The sequence below is a fragment of the Eulemur rufifrons genome, chromosome 15 (genome assembly GCF_041146395.1).
Source record: "Eulemur rufifrons isolate Redbay chromosome 15, OSU_ERuf_1, whole genome shotgun sequence".
NCBI lineage: Eukaryota > Metazoa > Chordata > Mammalia > Primates > Lemuridae > Eulemur > Eulemur rufifrons.
In genome coordinates, this window is record NC_090997.1 from 16,004,676 (window position 1) to 16,025,991 (window position 21,316).

Below are 21,316 nucleotides of genomic sequence, written 5' to 3' on the forward strand. Positions count from 1 at the left end.
GAATGAAGGAAATGACAATTTGGTTTTACATGACCTTTATTTTTCAAAATCCTTTTTGAAAACTGTTCTTTTGGCTAGATCTCAGTGATGTTTTCAAATATTAAGGATGTGTTGGTGATTTTAATAAAATGGTTCAGGAAGCTAGCTTTATAATAGTTCAGTTAGGGAAGAACATTTGGTTCTTTGATTTACTTTCATTAATTGGAGACAGATTAAAGGAGAAAACAGATCTACAGATACCAGAATATTAAATGGAAGACAAGTTTACTTGCTAATTGGGAATTATAGTAAAAAAAAAGTAGATGTTAATTAGCTTGACTGTAGTAATCATTTCACTATGTATATGTGCATCAAGATATGTTGTATACCTTAAATATTTGCAATTTTTATTAATGAAAAGAACAGAGCTCAATTTCTACCTGTGTAGAATCATGTTGCTTGAGCAAGAAATAAATCTTTATTGAAAAAAGGCAAAAAAAAAAAAAAAAATCCACCCCAAAACACAACAGTAAATGGAATACCAAAGTTGTGTGTAATTATTTATGAAACATCATAGTACATTTTCTGTTTCATACTGTTAAAGCATTAACTATTTTACACACTGATTAAGAGTAATTATTTCTGTGACTTGGGTTATTTTAGATAATACTATTCTGAATCTCACATAAACTATATTCAGTGAGTTTGAGAAATAGTTTATGTAGGTATCGTTTATTTTTATTTATTTATTATTTATTTACTTTTTGGAGATGGGATCTCACTCTGTACCCCAGTGCTGTGGTGCACTCACAGCTGACTGCAACACTGAACTCCTGGGCTTAAGTGATCCTCCCACCTCATCCTCCTGAGTAGCTATAGCTATAGCTAGGACTTATAGGCATACCCCACCATTCCCAGCTAATTTTTTAAAATTCAATTTTATTTTATTTTTTATAGAGATGGGGTATTGTTATATTGCCCAGACTGGTTTTGAACTCCTGGCCTCAAGTGATCCTCCTACCTTGGCCTTCTAAAGTGCTGGGATTACAGGTGTGAGCCACTGTGTGTGTCTGGCCCTATTTTTATTATTGTTTTTAAATCACAGAAATAATAGATGTTGAAGCAAACTTGATGAAGTATAGAAGCGTCTGTTGTGAAAAGTACTTTTCTTTCTTCATGACTCTCCCCCACATTAGTCTCCTTCCACATTTAGAAATTTGGTAGATAGCTTTGAAGACTTTTCTATAGAAAATCTTTTAAACTGAATTATTCATATCCTCTTCCCCTCTTTATATACTATCCTTCACATGATAAATAGAAATTCAAGACATTATTACATATAATAACTATGTTGTTTTCCTTGGACTTAATCTGGAAAGTTAAATTCTAATTTTTCCCCTTAAGGAGTTAATTTTGTTTCTACTAAGGTATTTCAAATGGGTTACTATTGTGGAAATAATGTAAACCAGGTATTATTAAAGCTTGAGTGCCAGAAGCTGGTCTCTTCTGGGTTATCTCCTATTCTTGCTTCTTGGACCCAGCATTAATTGCCTGCTTTTGTGACTGTCATCTGTAGCCTCAGAGACTTTTAGCAGCCTCCAGAGAGGATCTCTAATGTAGGCCTGATGTCTTTTCAGTCAGAAGAGGTCAGACATGCTTGTCCTCATTTCCTGCAGTTTTTATTCTAAAACCCCTTTATCCTAGGGGTGAAAGTACAAATAAAATTTTTTAGATTAACAAAACTAGTATGAAAATTGTGAACATTATAAAATGTTGGTGTATTTTCAATGCATTTCAGTCAGTGTGGTATGTCTGAAAGAATACGGATGAGAGAAGAGTTCTTTGTTTTTCCCACTGTACTTCACTTGGCTTTCATTAGCATTCTCAGGATAGAAAAAAGGGAAGGAGTAGAATGCCATTGACAATGAATTTTTGTAACTCACCCCTTTTCTACTTTTGCCTTTTCCAGATAGGGGAGAGACAGTTTAAGTAGGGGGAGGTCCTTTGTCCTAAGAGGAGAGACAATTGTGTAGCCAAGAGCGTATTTAGTTAGGGAGAGAAGTTGAGAAACTTCAAAGTAGTCCTGCTATGTTCTATCTGCCATTGTTGTTTTCCTTGGTGATTTTGACATGTTGACATTCAGAAGGTTACATATTGATTTCATATTAAGGATTATTTTTTATTGGTCATTTTACTTTGACCTTAAGGGGCCTTTGTTGAATATCCAATTTAATTCAATCATCATAAAATGGGAAATCAAATGACTTGAGCTAGTTCCTTCTGGATCATTCCTTATGTATATTACATTCTAAAAAACAAAATAAAAACTTTAGGAATGGGGTAGACCATTTTATTAGGTTAGAAACTAAATCACTCATTTCTAGACTAATTTTTAAAATGTGAGTGTAAAGTTAAAGTCAAAGCTAAAACCAGGAGGGCATGTACCAAATAAACATTTAATCCTTATTTTCCTTATTCTTTAGTAATAGCACTTTTTCATCTGATTATGCTTTTGTAAAGCAGGAGGTACTAGTTTTATATAACACTTTTGGAAATCTTAAATTAAAAATAAGTATATATCTTGGATTTTAATTAGCTTAAGCAGAGCTATTACTCTGTTTAGGTGATGAGTTACCCTGTCTCTTTTGTTTGAGAAATAAAAGGAAGTTCTTGGCCTCTCCTCTGGTTTTTATTATTTTGTGACCTTTGATTCTATGAATACAAGTTAATTGCTTTATTTTCAAATCATGATAATGCCGTGGCCACGATCAGATAACCAAATTATTATATGGATATATTACAATATGAAGGAGTGGTTTGTGAATTTTGTCTATTATCTTTTTAGTTGTCTGTTTTTGGTTAATGCAGTCTAAGTTAAATATCTTACATTATCTAAATAGATGAAGAATAGCTGTATCCTCTTCAACCATTTTAGCTGACCACCATTTACTTATATATTTCAATTTCTTATCTTTCTTACATTATTTTCTACTTCTTACCTGTGAAATAAAACCAGTCAATATACATTCTTATCTATATGGATATTATCGATATATTTTTTCGTGGCCAATTTTATATCAGTATCACCTATTTATGCAAGAGGCTTCCCTCATGTGGAGAGTGAGATTCAGAGTTTGCTTTGTCCATTCATGATTGTTCTTTAAGTGAGGACTCTTTTTTTGGCTGGATCTCTTGGAGTCATTTTCAAAGTCAGGAAAGGAAGTGAATTTGGTAGAAAAGAAATACTACAATAGTAATATGTATTTTATGTACTGGCTCTTTAGGTAAAAGAAAATAAAGGACAGAAGAAGAAGAAACAACCTTGTATAAGGCACTTAGTAAAGTTTGCTATTGAAGATGATAACCAAAGGGTAATCTGGAGGTACTATGTGTCCAGAAACTAGGAAAGAGAGTAGATTAGTTAGAGTATATGGTATGTTTCCAGTAGTAGGGGATTGTAGCAGGGAAAAGTTCTAGAGGAGGTGGTAGTGGACCCCAAAGCAAACTTTGCCTTATTTGTAATTTTGCTTAGAGGCTTGAGGTCACTTGGTGCTTGTGATAATATCTTAGTTGGCACTACATATTTGGAAGGCTATAAACGTGATTTTTTTCTTTCTATTCAGTGTGGTCTATACAGATTTTTCTTTCCTCCTTTGCTTTTCTGTCTTTTGACCTCAGAAGATTTATTATGTCTAATATTTTTGGATATGATTATTTCTCAAAGAATATTGAAGGCCCTAAAATGGTTCTAGATCTCAAGCAATAAATTCATATGTTGTATTCACGTGGTTAATTTTTATTAAAGATAACACAAACATCTGAGGTTATATAGCTAGTGAACACAATACAGCCAAGATTTGTAGCCAGGTCATCTTTCTCCTGAATCTGTACTTTATCACATTTGGTCAAATTGGAGTTATTTTCCTAGAGGAATAGAATTTGAATATCAAGACAACTGTTTGGTGGCCTGTACTAGAAAGCATCTGTGGCTCTCAGAGGTGTGACTTTTATTTTTTCAATGTAGGTAGTTTATGAGGCAGACAGGAGAATCCAAAATGATTACTCTTTGGCATGTTGAAATTGAAACTACCAGGCTCTATGTTGATTTTGTTTTTATTAGTTTGAAAAATACTTAGTGCAGTCTGAAAACTGTGAGATTTTCACATGCTGATATGTTAATGTGTTATTAATAGCAAATTGAAGTACTTTTCCTTAAGTGCATTACCAATAAAAATGTAGCAGTCTACATTGTGAAATATTTGTGTGTCTTCCATGGCTTGTACTTTAGTAATTTTTCACACTTCTCTACTCACTTAACTGTTTTTCCAAAATAAAAACCTTTTTTCCATGATTGTAAAATGATATACATTTTTATTTTTTTTTAAGCGCACATCAAACAGTTCTGAACAATATAAAAAAGTCGGATTCATCAAAAATCCTACTAGCTAGAGCGTAACAACTGGTTAACATGTGGCAGACATAAATGAGTGGATAAGTCTGAGAAAGTGCCTGTTCTTGCTGCTCTTAGACTGTTTCTCTCCCCACCTCCCATGGATAAACTGAAAGAAGTTGAGTATACAAAGAACTAGACTCTAAATTTCTTATATCCAAAACCAGAGTGGTTTCCATAGGTGCAAACAGGCATTAGGAAGAGATACAGAGTTTGGCTAGAGAAAGGGACAGGAGAATTAGTGAAGAGCGAAAGAGAGCGTGAACACAGGTGTACTGCCGTTTCAGTCCTTCCCTGAGGATATGGGTTTCGTATGAAGTAGATTTACTCATTTCCTATGAAAATTATACCACAATGAGTGAATTTATACGCTAGTTTGAATAGGCTGCCTGATAGAAGAAAAGAACTGATAGAAGAAAAGGATGGCATCTGATTTGTGCTGATCGGGTGTGGAACATGGAAATAGCTACAAGTCTGTGGTATCAGCTGTGCCAGGAAGCTGCTTGGAGCAGCAGAGAGGCACCTGCAAACTAGCTGTTTGTCTCCCACCAGAGACAGTATTGGGCACTGATTGGGTCAAGGGCCCACCCTGGGTGTCACTGAGCATTTTTGAAAGTAACAAGGTTTAGTTTTCTATCCAGTCATATGGGAGTTCAGAGTCAAGAAAATTGGATTCAACACTATTTCAGTGCTTATTAGTACTTTCTTTTTTCTCTTTCTTCTCTTTTCTTTTTCTTTCTCTTCTTCTTTCTCTTTTGTTTTTCTTCTTTCTCTTTCCCTTTTCCTTCTCCTTCTCCTGCCTCTCCTCCTCCTTTTCCTTTCCCTCCCTCAGGCTGGTCTGGAAATCCCAGCCTCAGGTGGTCCTCCTGCCTTGGCCTCCCAAACTGCCGGGATTACAGGCATGAGCCATTGCACACAGCTGGGTTCAACAATAAAAATAAAGTTTTCTTCCTTATGTACGTTTGTCCTTTAGTTTGCAACTTTAAACATATATTCCTGTCAAAAAAACTTTGGATAGCATGTATTTTTAATAAAAACATTTTATATATGTAGTGATGTCATAAAACTGCTTTGTTTTGTTTAATAGTATGATTAAGAAATCATTCTAATATAGATATATTATTCTTTAATGACTACACAGTATTTTATCAAATGGATGTACTATAGTTTATTTAGATAGTTCCCAACTTATGGCTATTTAAGCTTTTAGTTTACTATTATAAATGATGTCATAAACATTCAAATACACATATACACATGTATCTTCAGATACTTGCCAATTTATTTCCATTAGACAGATCTCTAGAAGTAGATTTGTTAATCAGAGGCTAACGCAAATTAAAATTTTTGGTAAATTTCCCATATTGCCATTTAGTAGGTTTGTCAAGTATTTAAAAAGTTTTTAGGCTTGTAAGGTAAATTTTATAAAAACATTGCTATTTTTATTAAGTTCTCAATCTTCATGTGTTTCATGTTTATTTCCGTTTCTGTTGTGAATTACCTGTTCATGGATTTTGCTCATTAATAAAAGATGTTGACATTTTTCTTAATGATATGCAGAAGGTTTTGAAATAATAAAGCCATTGATATTTTTTATTATGTTGTGATTTGTTTCTTCATTTTCTTTTTTATAGTGACTTTTGCTGTGCAGATGTTCAATCTATAGTCAGCTGTCAACATTTTCTGTCTTGGCTCTATATCATATTTAGGAAGTCATGACATCAGTCTACTTCCAAGTTATGAAGAAATGCTCACCCACATTTTCTCTTAGTACTCTTATTACTTTTTTTTTTTTTTTTTTTACAATCTAGATTATTTTTGGACCAGCTAGGATTTACTTTGGTATTAGAGATTCAGCTTAATTTTTCCATATGTCTAGTTGCCCCAACATCACTTAATGAAGAATTCATCTTTTCCTTACTGATTTCAAATAGTTCCTTTATTAAATACAGAATTTCTATATTTGGTTGGGTCTATTTCTGGATTAGAGTATTATACAACTGTCTCATGCTATGTTATTTTTACCAGTTGTGAATACTGGTTCATTTGTTAAATATTTTAGTGCCTACTAGGTGCTACTTTTCTGGGCAGTGGAAATAAAATAAAACAAAATCCCTTTTGTCCTAAGGCTTACATTATAGTTATATACCTATTGAATTTTCAGTCATAAAGTGTCAAGAGTTTGGCGATAAAGTCTTTTGATGGCAAAGACAAAGCGTGTCTCCCCTGTTTTTCTGTGTTGGAAAAGGGAATGTAGGAGGGATCACATGGGATTTTCTTCAAATCTTTGGCCCATTTAAAAAACTTTTTGTTTATTGGCTATTTGTTTTTTATTGTTTTATTGACTTTTAAGATTTCTTTGTATATTTTGAATAACAGTCCTTTATCATATGTCTTTAGATACGGCTTTTGTAAAATATTTTCTACCAGTCTGTGGCTGGTTGTGTTATTGTCCTTGATATGTTACTGTTCTTAGTGAATGGTAACATCATTTGAATAGTTGAAGTCAGGAACTTGGGCATCATCTTTGACTCTTTATTCTTAGGTCATATTTGATGAATTATCAATATTCTACCTCTTGAATATTTTCTGAATCTTTCAAAATTTCTCCCATCACTTTATAACTTGAGACACATTCAGCTGTCACCTAGTGTACTTGCTCTAATCCTGTCCTCCTCCTACTTATTCTTTCATACCTCATGGATTGATCTTTTCCACCTTTTAAAATCCTGTGGCAGCAACCCATCATCTTGATAATATAGAGGAGATCCTTGAATAATTTCATTTCATTCAATTTTCATTATAATGTTGATGAGGAAAAAACCAGTTCCTGGGTGGGGCCATTGTTTATGTGGAGTTTTTACGTTTTCATGTCTGTGTGGATTTTCTCTGGGTACTCCAGTTTCTTCCCACATCCCCAATATATGCATGTGAGGTGAAGTGGCATGTCTGAATTGTCCCCGTCTGAGTGGGTGTGGGTGTGTGAGCGTATCCTGTGATGAGATGATGGTCTGTCCGGGACTGGTTCCTGCCTGGCACTCTGACCTGTTGGGAGAGGCTCTGGCCACCTGTGACCCTGAACTAAGTGGGTAAATAATTATGTTACTTGCTTTTATTAATTTCTCTTAAATATGTGTATAACTCACATTAGTTTCAATGTTTAATAATAGAAATGTTTTGTTTTTTTTTTTCTTTTAGAAGTTTGGTGATGTTTTTGTGACCATAAATATGCTATAGGAACTTAACTCTTGTTTATATCAATTAACCTGTGTTAAAATTGATTTCCTTACACATTGTTTCACTTAAAGTGGAAGTTTTCAAGAACCTATCTTGGAACTTATCGACGACTTTAAGTGAGGACTTTTTTATTTTTTTAGACAAGAATCTTACTCTCGCCCCGGCCAGAGTGCAGTGGTGTCATCGTAGCTCACTGCAACCTCAAACTCCTAGGCTCAAGCGATCCTCTTGCCTCAGACTCCCCAGTAGCTGGGACTACAGGTGCAGGCCACCACGGCCCTGGCTAATTTTTCTATTTTTAGTGGAGACAGGGTCTTGCTCAGGCTGATCTTCTGCGTTCAAGCGATCTTTCCGCTTCAGCCTCCCAGAGTGCTAGGATTACAGGCGTGAGCCACCTTTCCCGGCCCCTAAGTGAGGATTTAGTTGATTCCCTACCCGAGGTAGGAGAGCTTTATATCATTTGCCTTCTGCTAACCTTGCTATTTTCATTTTTATCACTCTCACTACCTTTCCTCCCTTCCATGCTAAACTTAATGTCTTTTTAGTTCCTCAGATGCTCCGTGCTCTCCATTGCCTTCTGGCCTGCTCATACACTGTTCTTTCCTATTAGGACACTTTACCTATTCCCTTCTCTGCACCTTGCTAACTCTCATTTATTCTTTGTCTCAATAGAGATGTCACTTTCTCTATGAGGTGAGCCTGATTTGCCTTACCACCACTGAGTTTATATTAGCTGCATTTCTTATGTTAGGCATCCTGGTGTTTTCTACTTATAGCACATATCATAAAAATTTAAAAAGGTGACCTTTATGAGATATGATATATGTAATAAATGGCATCCATTTAAAGTGTAAAATTCAATGAGTTTTGCCAGTTGTATACAACCATGAAACCACTGACACAATGAAAATATAGAATGTTTAAATCACTCCTGACAGAGCCCTTGTGCCCCATTAGTATCCATCTCTGTCTGTCTGTCTCTCTCTCTCTCTCTCTCTCTGACCCTGGGCCAGGAAACCATTGATTTACTTTTTGTCTATAGATTAGTTTGAATTTCCTAGGATTTTATATATATACACACTGTACTTATTTCGTGTCTGGCTTCTTTCAGTCAGAATTTGAAATTGATAGATGTTTTTGTGTGGTAGTAATTTCTTACTTTTTATTGCTGAATAATATTTCATTGTTTATTCATTTGCCTTTTGGCGGTTATTTGGGTTGTTTCCAGATTTTAGATATTTATTTCACTGAATTTTAACTGCCTAATTATTTTCTGTATTCTTCTGTAAAGTGTACAGCACTCTGAGAGCGAAAGACAGTCTTTTGTTAACACTTGTATACCTAGCCCCAGCCTGGTATTAGGAGGTGCTTAGTAAATGTTTATGGAAATAATGAGTGAATCAACATTTATCATAATGTTATAGAGCCAAAAAGCAATATTATTTCAAATAATACAAATACAAATTTACTTCAGTGGATATTGAACGAGGAGTTTCATTAAGGAACAGTATTCATTCAGTTTTTTAGTTACTTAGGTTGATATTTGTGGACATATATTGCTAGAACAGCTTTCTCTACTTAAAAAATTAAATACCCTTTTTCACCTCCTTTAACTTTGAAGGTCACTTTAAAATTTGTGGTTTTTGATATTATCCTAATATAATCAGCTTTTATGAGTAAAAAGTTTCTTTAAGGACCATTGTTTTTAATTGTTTATGCCAAAGATCCCCAAACTTCCTTGGTTTATAACCCCGTTATTGTCTCAGTCATTATTTCATGGTGCTCCTAGACCAAAATAACTTAAGAAGTATTTATAATCAATCTTAACAGTTTAGCCATTTCAGTAGTATACAGAAACTGAAAGAAAAGTATTTTATTCTTAACCACAGTTATACTAATGGGATATGTATACCTTTCAAGCACTGCATAACTCTCAAACCTTGGAATTTAATTGGTTACCAGTACTCTATTTCCTGTTCCACATTGATTTTTGCATGATACTTGCTTTGTATCTTAGCAACTTCCCCAGATCCCACTTTGCAAATGTGTGACACCATCAAAAGAAATGTAGAGGCTGGGGTGGCTCATGGCTGTAATCCTAGCATTTTGGGAGGCCGAGGTGGAAAGAACACTTGAGGCTAGAAGTTGGAGACCAGCCTGGGTAACGTAATGAGACCCAATGTCTACAAATAGAAAAATTAGCTGGGCATGGTGGTATATGCCTAGTCCCAGCTACTTGGGAGGCTGAGGCAGATAGATCGCTTGAGCCCAGGAGGTTGAGGTTGAGGTTGTAGTGAGCTTTGTTGGTGCCACTGCACTGTACTTTAGCCCAGGCAACAGAGACTCTGTCTTAAAAAAAAAAAAAAAAAAAAAAGAGAAAAAGAAAAAAAAAAAAAAGACATGTAAAGGCTGGCACACTGGCTTGTGCCTGTAATCGCAGCTCTACTCATGAGGGTGAGGAGGGAGGATCGCTTGCGGCCAGGAGCTTGAGACCAGCCTGGGCAACATAGAGAGACCCCCATCTCAAAACAAAACAAAAACCCCAGAAATGTAGAGCAACCTAATGTTCACATTTGTGAACTACATTAAGCTAATAGTTCCCTTGGGTCTCACATGTTGGATATTTCTGTGTTTCCCTCAAACATTTAAAATATCTTGTGTTTCTGGGAGTTTGTTGAGGCAACATGGGAACCATGGATCTACGCAAAAGGTATGCAACAGTTGAAGTTAAGATAGTGTCTTAATTTCTGTTGATTCTTTTCTTAACTTGATTTTTCAACCTGAAATAGAATAGTTGCTTTGCATTACATTAAAAAAAAACTAGCTAATTATCAGTTACCAGTTCTCATATATTTGAAAAATGTCTGTTTTATAAGTATCCTTTTCAGAAGAGAATTTTGAAGTAATCTACACACAGTACTTCTGTGATCATAAGAATTTATAAACTTCAGATATTAGTATTCTGTTGTAAAGTATGAGGTTAAGAAAAGTAGACTTGCTATATCAAGTTAAAATTGTTAATTTTGATATCAAATGTGTGAGGTAGGAATTGTGTTTCATTCCTTACCCCATAAATATGGCACATTCGTTTTTCATGTACTATGTATTTTAAGATTCCGTCATTCCTCATCTTTTCTGGTGTAAATTAAGTTTGTCTGTTTATGGACTCCCTATTTCGTTTTGTTTATCAGTATCTTTTTATGCCAGTACCATACCATCTAATTTATTGTTTCATTCTTGTTTTCTTTTATATTTTGGTTAAGAAAGTCAGTCCCTCCACTTTCTTTTTTTTCTTTTTCTTTTTTTTTTTTTTGTTTTGTTTTTGAGACAAAAACGCTCTGTTGCCCAGGATAGAGTGCAATTGTGTCAGCCAAGCTCACAGCAACCTCAAACTCTTGGGCTCAAGTGATCCTCTTGCCTCAGCCTCTGAGTAGCAGGGATTACAGGCACACATCACCATGCCTGCCTGATTTTTGTGTTTTTAGTAGAGACAGAGTCTTGCTTTTGCTTAGGCTGGTCTCAAACTCTTGAGCTCAAGCAATCCTCCTGCTTCGGCCTCCCAGACTTCTAGGATTGCAGGCGTGAGCCACTGCATCCGACCTCCACTTTCTTTTCCTTGAAGTAGTTTGACTCTTCTTGGCTTTTTATTCTTCTATATAAATTTAGAAACATCTTATTAAATTGCTACTCCAAATCTTTTATGTACTTCATTGTTATTAATATATCAATCTTAGGGAGAATTCATATCTTTATGATACTGGGTTTTCAATCTCTGAGCATAGCATAACTTTGTTTTCTTTCATGTTTTCCAGTAAAATTTTAGATTTTTTTTTTTCCCTACTGGTTCACATATCTTCTGTTACACCTATGACTTAGAACAGGGGCTGTCAAACTATAGCCCACAAGATAAGTCGAAACACCTCCTGTTATTGTAAGGCCCATGAGCTAAGAATGCTAGCTATGAATTTTATAAATGGTTGGGGGGGGAAAATCAATATTTCATGATGTATGAAAATTATATGAAATTAAAATTTTAATGTCCATAAATAAAGTTTTATTGGAACATAGCTGTGTTTACTCACTTACATATATGACTGTGTTTACACTGTACGTGGCAGAGTTGACTGTTGTAATGGAGAGTTTATGGCCTGCAGATTGTCAAAATATTTACAATATTTGCAGTCTGGCCGTTGATAGAAAAAGTTTGCTCATCCTTTACTTAGAATTATTGTTTGTCTGTGTATCTCAGCATTTCTTTTTATGTTGGGGTGGATGGTGGGGGTGGGGTTTCAGCCTCCCTTTCTTTTTCTTCAATTTCCAGTTCTGATAAGACTTAAACTCATAATGAGTCACTGTTACCAAAATGTGTTGCATTCTTTAGTTATGTGTGGGCAGAGCAAAAGGTTGAAAACTATTGAATGATTTATATAGTAATCACTATAGCTATTTTTTTGATATTTTACATTTGAGAATTTGATTTAAATAAAATATAACTTGCCCTTTATTGATTTCCTCTTCTGTAGGAAATTAAAAAAGAGACCGAATCCAAGGATGACAATTTGCCTATCAAACGGGAGAGGCATGGGAATGTAGCAAGTCTTGTACAACGAATAAGCACCTATGGACTTCCAGCTGGAGGAATTCAGCCACATCCACAAACCAAAAACATTAAGAAGAGTATGTAAATAATTCTTTTCCTGCATAATTACATCAAAATAGAAGGATATTTTGTAACTCTCCATAAATTAAGAAAAACTAGTTCAACCTTTTATAGCAGACTGCAGTAACTTCCTGTTTATTCTCGTTACTAGTATTGGCTTATGTAGTCAGTCTTAATTTTTAGTCATATGTAGTCAATAGCATACTGATAATCCAACATGGGTAGCTGGCAGCCATCTATAGGAATTTTAAATTAAAATATAAGACATTGTTTTCTTAGTCATCTTACAGACTCTGTTGAATGATTAAACTTTATTTTAACTGTATTTGAATATAATCTATTTAATGAGATGCTGAAATGTCTGCTGATTCTTAGCAGCATAGATGTGAGAATTTTGATGGTGCTTTTTCTTTAGTTGTTAGACATTTAAACATAAACATTCTATTTTCACGATGGTTGGCTCAACAGACTGCCCTTTAAGGATTTGGTATTGTGTAAATACCTTAGGAGAACAACTTGGCAGAAAGGGAGAGCATTATATTTGAAATCAGATATGGGTTTGAGTCAGTCTTACGATCTCAGAAAGATCATTTAAACTCTCTTGAATTGTATTTTGCTGCTAGGGAGAAAGTGGTTAATAAAAAAGACAGGTAACGTTGCTCTCAACTTACAGTCTTGGGGGAAAAAAACTTATTCAAAAAGTACAAAATGTTAAACATGTACAAAGAAGTACAGTTTTTATGAGGCAAAAATAGCAAGTGTTTTAACATAGTAAAACCCAAAGTCTCTTGAGAGATTGCATACTTACTGTGATCAATTTGGTTTAATAAGTAGTGAGTGAGTATTTAACCACATTTACCTTAGATTAGTGTTTTTGAAATTATGGTCTGTAAATCCCCATAGTACCAAGTAGTCTGCAATAAAGAAATTTTGTTTACATGTATTTTCCAAATTGTAAATATAAGGATATTAATGATTTTTATAGAGTCCTCTTATATCTCTACCTGTTACTTGTTATGCCACTGTCTGTCAAGTTTGGGAAAAGCTCACTTTTTGGGTTATATCATCCTTTGATTATTTTCATAAAATGAAAACTGATTTTTGTAAAAATGAAAACAGACTTCATGACATCAAGATAGACCAATTAAAGGATTTTATTTGTTTCTTCCCCAGAAAATGCAATGTCCAAACAATTTTTGGATATTACTCATACTGCTTTCAGCTTAACTGTCCAAAGGTGGATAGTTTCAGCAGTTCTCATGATCCTGGGCTCTGAAACTGCTTGGAGATTGTGGGACAAATAATAGAGGTCTGCATCCTACAGCTGAATCTTTATATAGGATTTCTGTGTATGGGAAGAATTTTTAGGCCCATGGGAGGGTTCATGACCTCTGCCCATAGTAAAATCCATTTACAACTTTCTTTTCTTTTTTTTTTTTTTGAGACAGAGTCTCACTCTGTTGCCCGGATTAGAGTGCCATGGCGTCAGCCTAGCTCACAGCAACCTCAAACTCCTGGGCTCAAGCGATCCTTCTGCCTCAGCCTCCCGAGTAGTTGGGACTACAGGCATGTGCCACCATGCCCGGTTAATTTTTTCTATATATTTTTAGTTGTCCAGCTAATTTCTTTCTATTTTTTTTTTTTTTTTTTTTTAGTAGAAACGGGGTCTCGCTCTTGCTCAGGCTGGTCTCGAACTGCCGAGCTCAAATGAGCCTCCCCGCCTCCCAGAATGCTAGGATTACAGGCATGAGCCACCGCGCCCAGCCCATTACAACTTTCTTCCACTCTTTGGAGTTTATAAAGGGACAAGTTTCTTCTTAAGTAGAGACTAGACAAAGAGGTTCAAAGTTCTGAATATTTTATTCATTTTATTTTGTAATAGGAAAGGACACAGTAAATTTTATTTTTCCTAAGAACACTGGGCATAATTCTTTTTCGTGTAAGAGGGGAAAAACCATTATAGTTGGTGCCAGGAGGCTTAGGCTTTTTTCCTTAAGGATCCTCCGTAACTTGTTTTTAAGTACATGTGCTACAAGGACTAAATTGGTCATTTGATGTCAGCTAACATTAAAATAGGAAGCAGGTTGTGTTTGCTTTCCTGTTTTATCATTTATATATTATATATTTATTAAATCTGATTTTTAAAATTATTAGTTACAGTTATTTAAAAATGGTTCATTATATTGTTAAACAGTAGTAGATACAACTAACCAATGATATTAAGAAAACAAAACTAAACCCCTAAACCATTGTAAAGGCTGACAGTATAAACACTGCAGTGTGTATGTTGTTTTTTTTTGTTTTGAAACAGAGTCTCACTCTGTTGCCCTAAGTAGAGTGCTGTGGCGCCAGCCTAGCTCACAGAACCTGCAACTCCTGGGCTCAAGCGATCGATCCTCCTGCCTTAGCCTCCCGAATAGCTGGGACTATAGGCACGCACCACCACACCCAGCTAATTTTTTCTATTTTTATTAGAGATGGGGTCTTGCTCTTGCTCAGTCTGGTTTCAAACTCCTGACCTCGAGCGATCCTCCCTCCTTGGCCTCCCCTAGCGCTAGGATTACAGGCGTGACCCACCGCGCCTGGCCTGCAGTGTGTATGTTCGATTTAAATCTTTGTGTGCCAAGACAAAGTGAATCTGTGTATGTGTTTTTGTCAAAGCAGCTAAAAAGCAGAGGTCCAGATAAGTAGTATGAGGTTGGCAATCTGAAAAATGGATTGGGCTAGTGAGCTGTTTTTCTCTAGTCCCCAATGTGTAGTCATGAAGCCATTGAGACTTTTGCTGTTATGTATTACTGACCATGGTGACTTCTCTGGTAAAACAAACAAGTATTTTCTAGAGCAAGCACAGAATAGTATTTTCCAGGAAGAGTTGATTACTATAAGTTGCTAAAGTTGGAGAAGAGAATGAATTTACATTTATCAAGGCAAAAATGGATATAAGTCCCTTTATTTCTGACACCTTTATAAAGTATCGTGCTTACAGAGTAAAGAATTGGCATTTGTCAACATCATATCTCTAATTGACATTCAGAGTGGAATACTAATAGATATTTACTTTACATTTGGAAGAAATTGATGCCAGATGAAATCTACTCTGAATATACATGTGGGAAGACTTAGCTAACTTTGTTTTCCTTATTAGTGGAAACTCATGCTCTAGAGGAAGTGATTTTTCATCTAGTTCATAATTGTTTCGAATGTAAAAAATACATTGAGATTGGTACTGATATTACAGATCACTAGTATGTGTACCAAAAGGAATGACATTGCACATAAAAAATTAGTTGACAGAATGCTAATCTACACATTTCTTTATTCCTCCCAAAATTTGGTAGCAAATAGTATGCTGTCTGATTTTGACTTGGTGCTAAAGAAAATAGTAAAATTCTAAATACTTTCAAATTATGGGCACCAACTATGTATCTTTGCAGCATACCTTTTTAAAAATGGGCGTAGTAAGTAAGTAGTTCAGGCTCTGCGAATATTCTGACTCCTGAGGGGAAGAAGACTCATTCAAATGACTCCTCCCCAGTGCAGCCTCTCAAATGAATGGGGCAGGCTGCTCAAACTTTCTGTTTTATTTTGAAAAATTTTAAATCTCTAGAAAAGTTAAAGGAATAATTGTGCAATGAACATGGTGTATATCCTTCACCTAAGTTTGCTGTTAACATTTTGTTGCATTGACCTTATCTTTATGTACATTTATAAATAACTTTTTAAAAACTGAGTCATTTGAAAGTATATTGCAGGTAACTTAAAAAGTGATAATAAGATTTTCCAAGATTTTAAGGGTCTTAATCAAGTGGAATATCAGCAGTATACCTGGTATCTTGAATAGCTTCATTTAATGGCCTAAGGAGTATGATATTTTTACTGCTGAGGATGAGAAAAAAGTTTTTAGAGATTCAACCATATAGGAAATGGCAGAATCACTATGCTTCGTAACATTTGATGATTTTCTTTGCTAAATGGTGAAAGAAATTGATAAAATTTTTGACTAGCTAAATAAATTTAAATACTTCAATATAACCTGAAGGATATACCTTCCAGAGCCACATGGAACCCAAAAGTGGATCAGAAATTCTTTTGCTGCTATCTCTGAAATTATAGCATTCTACCTCCCAGCTTCTGAGTAGGATATGCTCTTATTTTAGGATTTGATGGAAAGATTAAAGACAATTTTTCAGGTAGAAGTGGTTCCATAATTTAAGAGCTCTGTTTGATCTGAATACTTAAACCCGTTTTTCAGACATGAAATACTTAACCATTCTTGATGATCTACATTTGAAGATTAAGGATTTTCTATTCTAGTAGAGAAAGAATAAGGCAAGTTCACACCTTATGGGCATGAAATTCCATACGATTTGGTTTTGTTTTTAAAAATATAGAACTTTAAAAAAGTTTTACAAAATTTTTGGACTCTTAGGTGTTGAATACCTTAGTATCTGTAGATTCCATGATCATAAGAAACAGTATTTGTAGGCAATTAAATCTGCCACATAAAGCTGGGAATGGATCATGATTCAGAACTCAGGGGTGAACATCAAGTAGGGATGATAGTAATAATTATCTCATAGGATATTAGAGGTATTAACATGCTAAGTAATTATAAGTGCTTGATAAATGCTTGTAATTATTATAATAGTGTTTATTATTCAGAATTGTATTGCAGACATATATAATAGGCAGTGATGATTTAGATGAAGGGGCAGTTCTATACTGGGGTTGTCAAGCAAGGCATATAATTCACATGAAGATTGGGGATAGCATTCCAGGTAGAACTGCAACCTTTGGCAGACCCACAGAAATAAGCAAGGGTATTTTGGGAGAATAAGGATCTAGGGTGACTAGAGTGCCTGAGCTATGTTAAAGCAATTTTAATCTGTAAAGGAGTAGCATGCTATAGTGGAAAGATAAAAAGCTTTAAAGTGATTATAATATACCAGAAATGGGTATAATTTTAGATTTGCTTCATTTTAGCTCTATAATTTTGGACAGATTATTTAACTTCTTAGTTTCTTCTTTCTCGTTTGTAATGAGATAGTTTTTATGCTTTGTATGAGAGGTGTTTGTGAAGGACTTAGAATAGTGCTGGTACATAACAGACATGAAATGTTTACCTTCCTTTGCAGCACCTCCTCTATCCTCTTCCTTGTTAATAGCTTTACTTATATAATATTGATTTATTTTTTATTTTTATTTTATTTTATTTTTTTTTGAGGCAGAGTCCCACTCTGTCACCCTGGCTAGAATGCCGTGGCGTCAGCCTAGCTCACAGCAACCTCAAGCTCCTGGGCTCAAGCGATCCTTCTGCCTCAGCCTCCCAAGTAGCTGGGACTACAGGCATGCGCCATCATGTCCAGCTAATTTTTTCTATATATTTTTAGTTATCCAGCTAATTTGTTTTTATTTTTTAGTAGAGACAGGGTCTCGCTCTTGCTCAGGCTGGTTTCGAACTCCTGAGCTCAAATGATCCACCCGCCTTGGCCTTGCAGAGTGCTAGGATTACAGGCATGAGCCACCTCTCCCAGCCATATATAATATTGATTTTAAAAAGATACTTCTTCTTTTTTTTTTTTTTTTTTTTTTAACCATTAACTGCTTTGTGGATCTGAAAAAAACATATGGAGGTTACTTGTGATACGAAAATACTAGTTATAGTTTTTTACAAATCGACATAATTTCATGCATCCTTTAATTGACAACTTTGTTCTACCTGTTTTTTTCTTTTGTATTTAGCACATGTTCTGATACTTTGTAGAAATGAACATTTATTTTATTTTATTTTTTTTTGAGACAGAGTCTCACTCTGTTGCCCGGGCTAGAGTGAGTGCCGTGGCGTCAGCCTAGCTCACAGCAACCTCAAACTCCTGGGCTCAAGCGATCCTCCTGTCTCAGCCTCCCGAGTAGCTGGGACTACAGGCATGCGCCACCATGCCCGGCTAATTTTTTCTGTATATATTTTTAGCTGTCCATATAATTTCTTTCTATTTTTAGTAGAGATGGGGTCTCGCTCTTGCTCAGGCTGGTCTCGAACTCCTGAGCTCAAACGATCTGCCCACCTCGGCCTCCCAGAGAGCTAGGATTACAGGCGTGAGCCACCGCGCCCGGCAGAAATGAACATTTATTGACCAGTATTTATGGGTAGATACTTTATGTGCAATTTGAACTGTAAAAAAATCTTGAAATTCCCCTCAATTGTTCTGCCAATTAAATTTTTGGATGAATTCAACTTCGGAAGTCACCTCAGCTTATGAATGAACCCTATTGAAATATGAACTTTTTTCCTTTTTTAAATAAATCACTCACATTCTGTGGAAATAGCTGTTTGGATGTTTTTTATCCAGTATGACTCTTCGGAAAAATTAAAAATTCCTTTGCATATAATTCTGCTGACTACTTTGAAAAATTCATGCTTAGTGTGAAAGGAAAAAATTAAGTTCTTGGTTGAAATATAAGGAGGTTGCTCAAACTTAATTGATATGCCTGGGGTTAATGTATACTCTATTTACCTTAAGTCCTATTTTAAAAGATACTGATACTCTTGAAAAAGAAGCAGAACACAGTTTTCTAAAAGTCTAAATTATCAGAAAGATAGAAAGGATTTTTCTTTTAAGAGCACACTGAGCAAAATAGATTTTTGTTTTCAATAATATTGATCATTTTCCCCTTGTCTATGAAGCTCTAACTGCAAAGAACACATAAATGAATGTATTTTCTCAAGGTCACGGCACCAGCTTGCAAAAGTATGTAGGGACTCTATTTTTCTGCAGTGTAAGAGATGAGAAGTTTTCCTGCAGTATGCATAAAACTACTTTAAATTATTAACTTAAAAATTTACCTTAAAACCTGATGAAGGTGATATTTGAAAAATTTACTGTGAACTCTAGGTTAGTTAAAAAATTATGGTCAGTATTTACTTTCATTTCTTTTATTGTAAAATATAAAACAACCAGACACAAATTATTAAGTCCTTTAAGAAGGGGAAAAACTTAGAGGTGTAACTGGGGTTTTGTTTTTTTTTTTTTTAGACATAGTCTTACTCTGTTGCCCAGGCTAGAGTGCTGTGGTGTCAGCATAGCCCACAGCAACCTCAAACTCCTGGGCTGAAGCAATCCTCCTGCTTCAGCCTCCCAAGTAGCTGGGACTACAGGCACTTGCCACAACGCCTGGCTAATTTTTTGTTTCTAATTTTAGTTGCCTGGTTAATTTTTTCTATTTTTAGTAGAGTCAGATCTTGCTCTTGCGGAGGCTGGTCTTGAACTCCTGACCTCAAGCAATCCTCCTGCGGGTCATCCTCCCAGAGTGCTAGGATTACAGGCGTGAGCTGCTGCGCCCAGCCTGGTGTAACTGTTTCTTATTTGGAGAATCTTAATTTTTCTATTGACTTGATTTTCATATCTGTTGTGTGCCTCCATGCTGTCGGTTGTGTGTAATTATTATTATTTTTTGGTTTTAGGAGCTTAGTTATATTTATTTTTTGTCTTGATAAACAATTTTATAGATCCACAGAATGTCAGAGCTGAGGTAAATGTCGTGGTTATCTCGTTCAGCTTTTTTATTTTATGGCACAGGAAATTGATTCCTAGAGAATTTAGGTGAAATAACTAGAAAATGACAACTGTACTAGAATCCAAGTCTTCTGACTTCCAATCCAATGTAATATTTCTATAGTAGCTTGGTGTCTTTCTTTATAAAAAGTTTATTTGGAAGTGCTTATGGTCATGATTTTATGCAGTGAAATTCTGCCTGTCTAGACTTCTTAGGATTCTCCTTTGCTGTCATCTCTCCTTAGAATCCTTGTATTACTAAATCCTATTTTGTTGATATAACTATTTCCTTGATCTAGAGTGTCTGCCACATCTATCCTACCTTCTTGTATCTTGTTCATCTTTCATTGTGTAACTGTGTTATCATTTCTTTGTTGAAGGCTTCCACACCTGCTCCAGTTCAAACCTGTCCTTTCTAATAATTTTTGGAATATTTGTAGTTTATACAAAATATTTTACCATTTCATTATGTGTTCAAGTTTTATTAATTGTTTAATGTGCATGTTTCTTTTTCAATTTCTATTCTTTAACTGTGTATTTAAATTATTAAGAAAAATATTATGAGGATTGTTGGTGGTAGGCTCTTGATGGAATGCAGACACTCTTGGGATGATACTGGTTGGCACTGATGCTACATGGTTAGACCTACATGTTTGTTTATTAATTCATTAAAAAATTTAATGGCTACTGCTATGGTTTTGATGATGGTCTTTTCCAAAATTCATGTTGAAACTTAATCCCCACTATGGTGTGGGTTTTTTTTTTTTTTTTTTTTTTTGACAGTCTCACTCTGTTGCCCGGGCTAAAGAGAGTGCCGTGGCGTCAGCCTAGCTCACAGCAACCTCAAACTCCTGGGCTCAAGCAATCCTTCTGCCTCTGCCTCCCGAGTAGCTGGGACTACAGCATGCGCCACCATGCCCGGCTCATTTTTTCTATATATATTTTTAGTTGGCCAGATAATTTCTTTATATTTTTAATAGAGACAGGGGTCTCGCTCTTGCTCAGGCTGGTCTCGAACTCTTGAGCTCAAACAGTCCACCCGCCTTGGCCTCCCAGAGTGCTAGGATTACAGGCATGAGCCACTGCGCCAGGCCCTATGGTGTTATTTAAAAAGTGGAACCTTTTGGGGAAGTGATTAAGCCATAGGGCTCTCTCTGCCCGACATGTTTTCTCCTATTTGTTGGAGGGTTGGGGAGGGCAGTGATGAACTGATGTCTCTTCCTCTTTTATAAGAGTAGTAGTCTTATCTGACTTTCTCTTTTATAAGGATACTAGGCCTTTCTGATTAGGGCCCTACCCTTATGACCTCCTTTAACCTTATTTATCTCCCCAAAGGCCCTGTGGTCAAGTAAACATTGGGAGTTAGGGTTTCAATACATGAATTTTGAGGGGACTTGTTATTCATTCCGTAAAAAGTAGGTCTGGGATAGAGTCTGA

At 35.4% G+C, this 21,316-nt stretch overlaps 1 protein-coding gene across 2 annotated transcripts in view; it reads left to right on the top strand.

Annotated features, from left to right (window-relative positions):
* CD2AP (CD2 associated protein) overlaps positions 1-21,316 on the top strand; it is a 122,892-nt gene that overhangs the window by 38,424 nt on the left and 63,152 nt on the right. For both annotated transcript variants that reach the window (XM_069487576.1, XM_069487577.1), the window contains exon 3: positions 12,190-12,343. In XM_069487576.1, the coding sequence (XP_069343677.1) occupies positions 12,190-12,343 (154 nt within the window). The remainder of the gene's footprint in view (positions 1-12,189; positions 12,344-21,316) is intronic.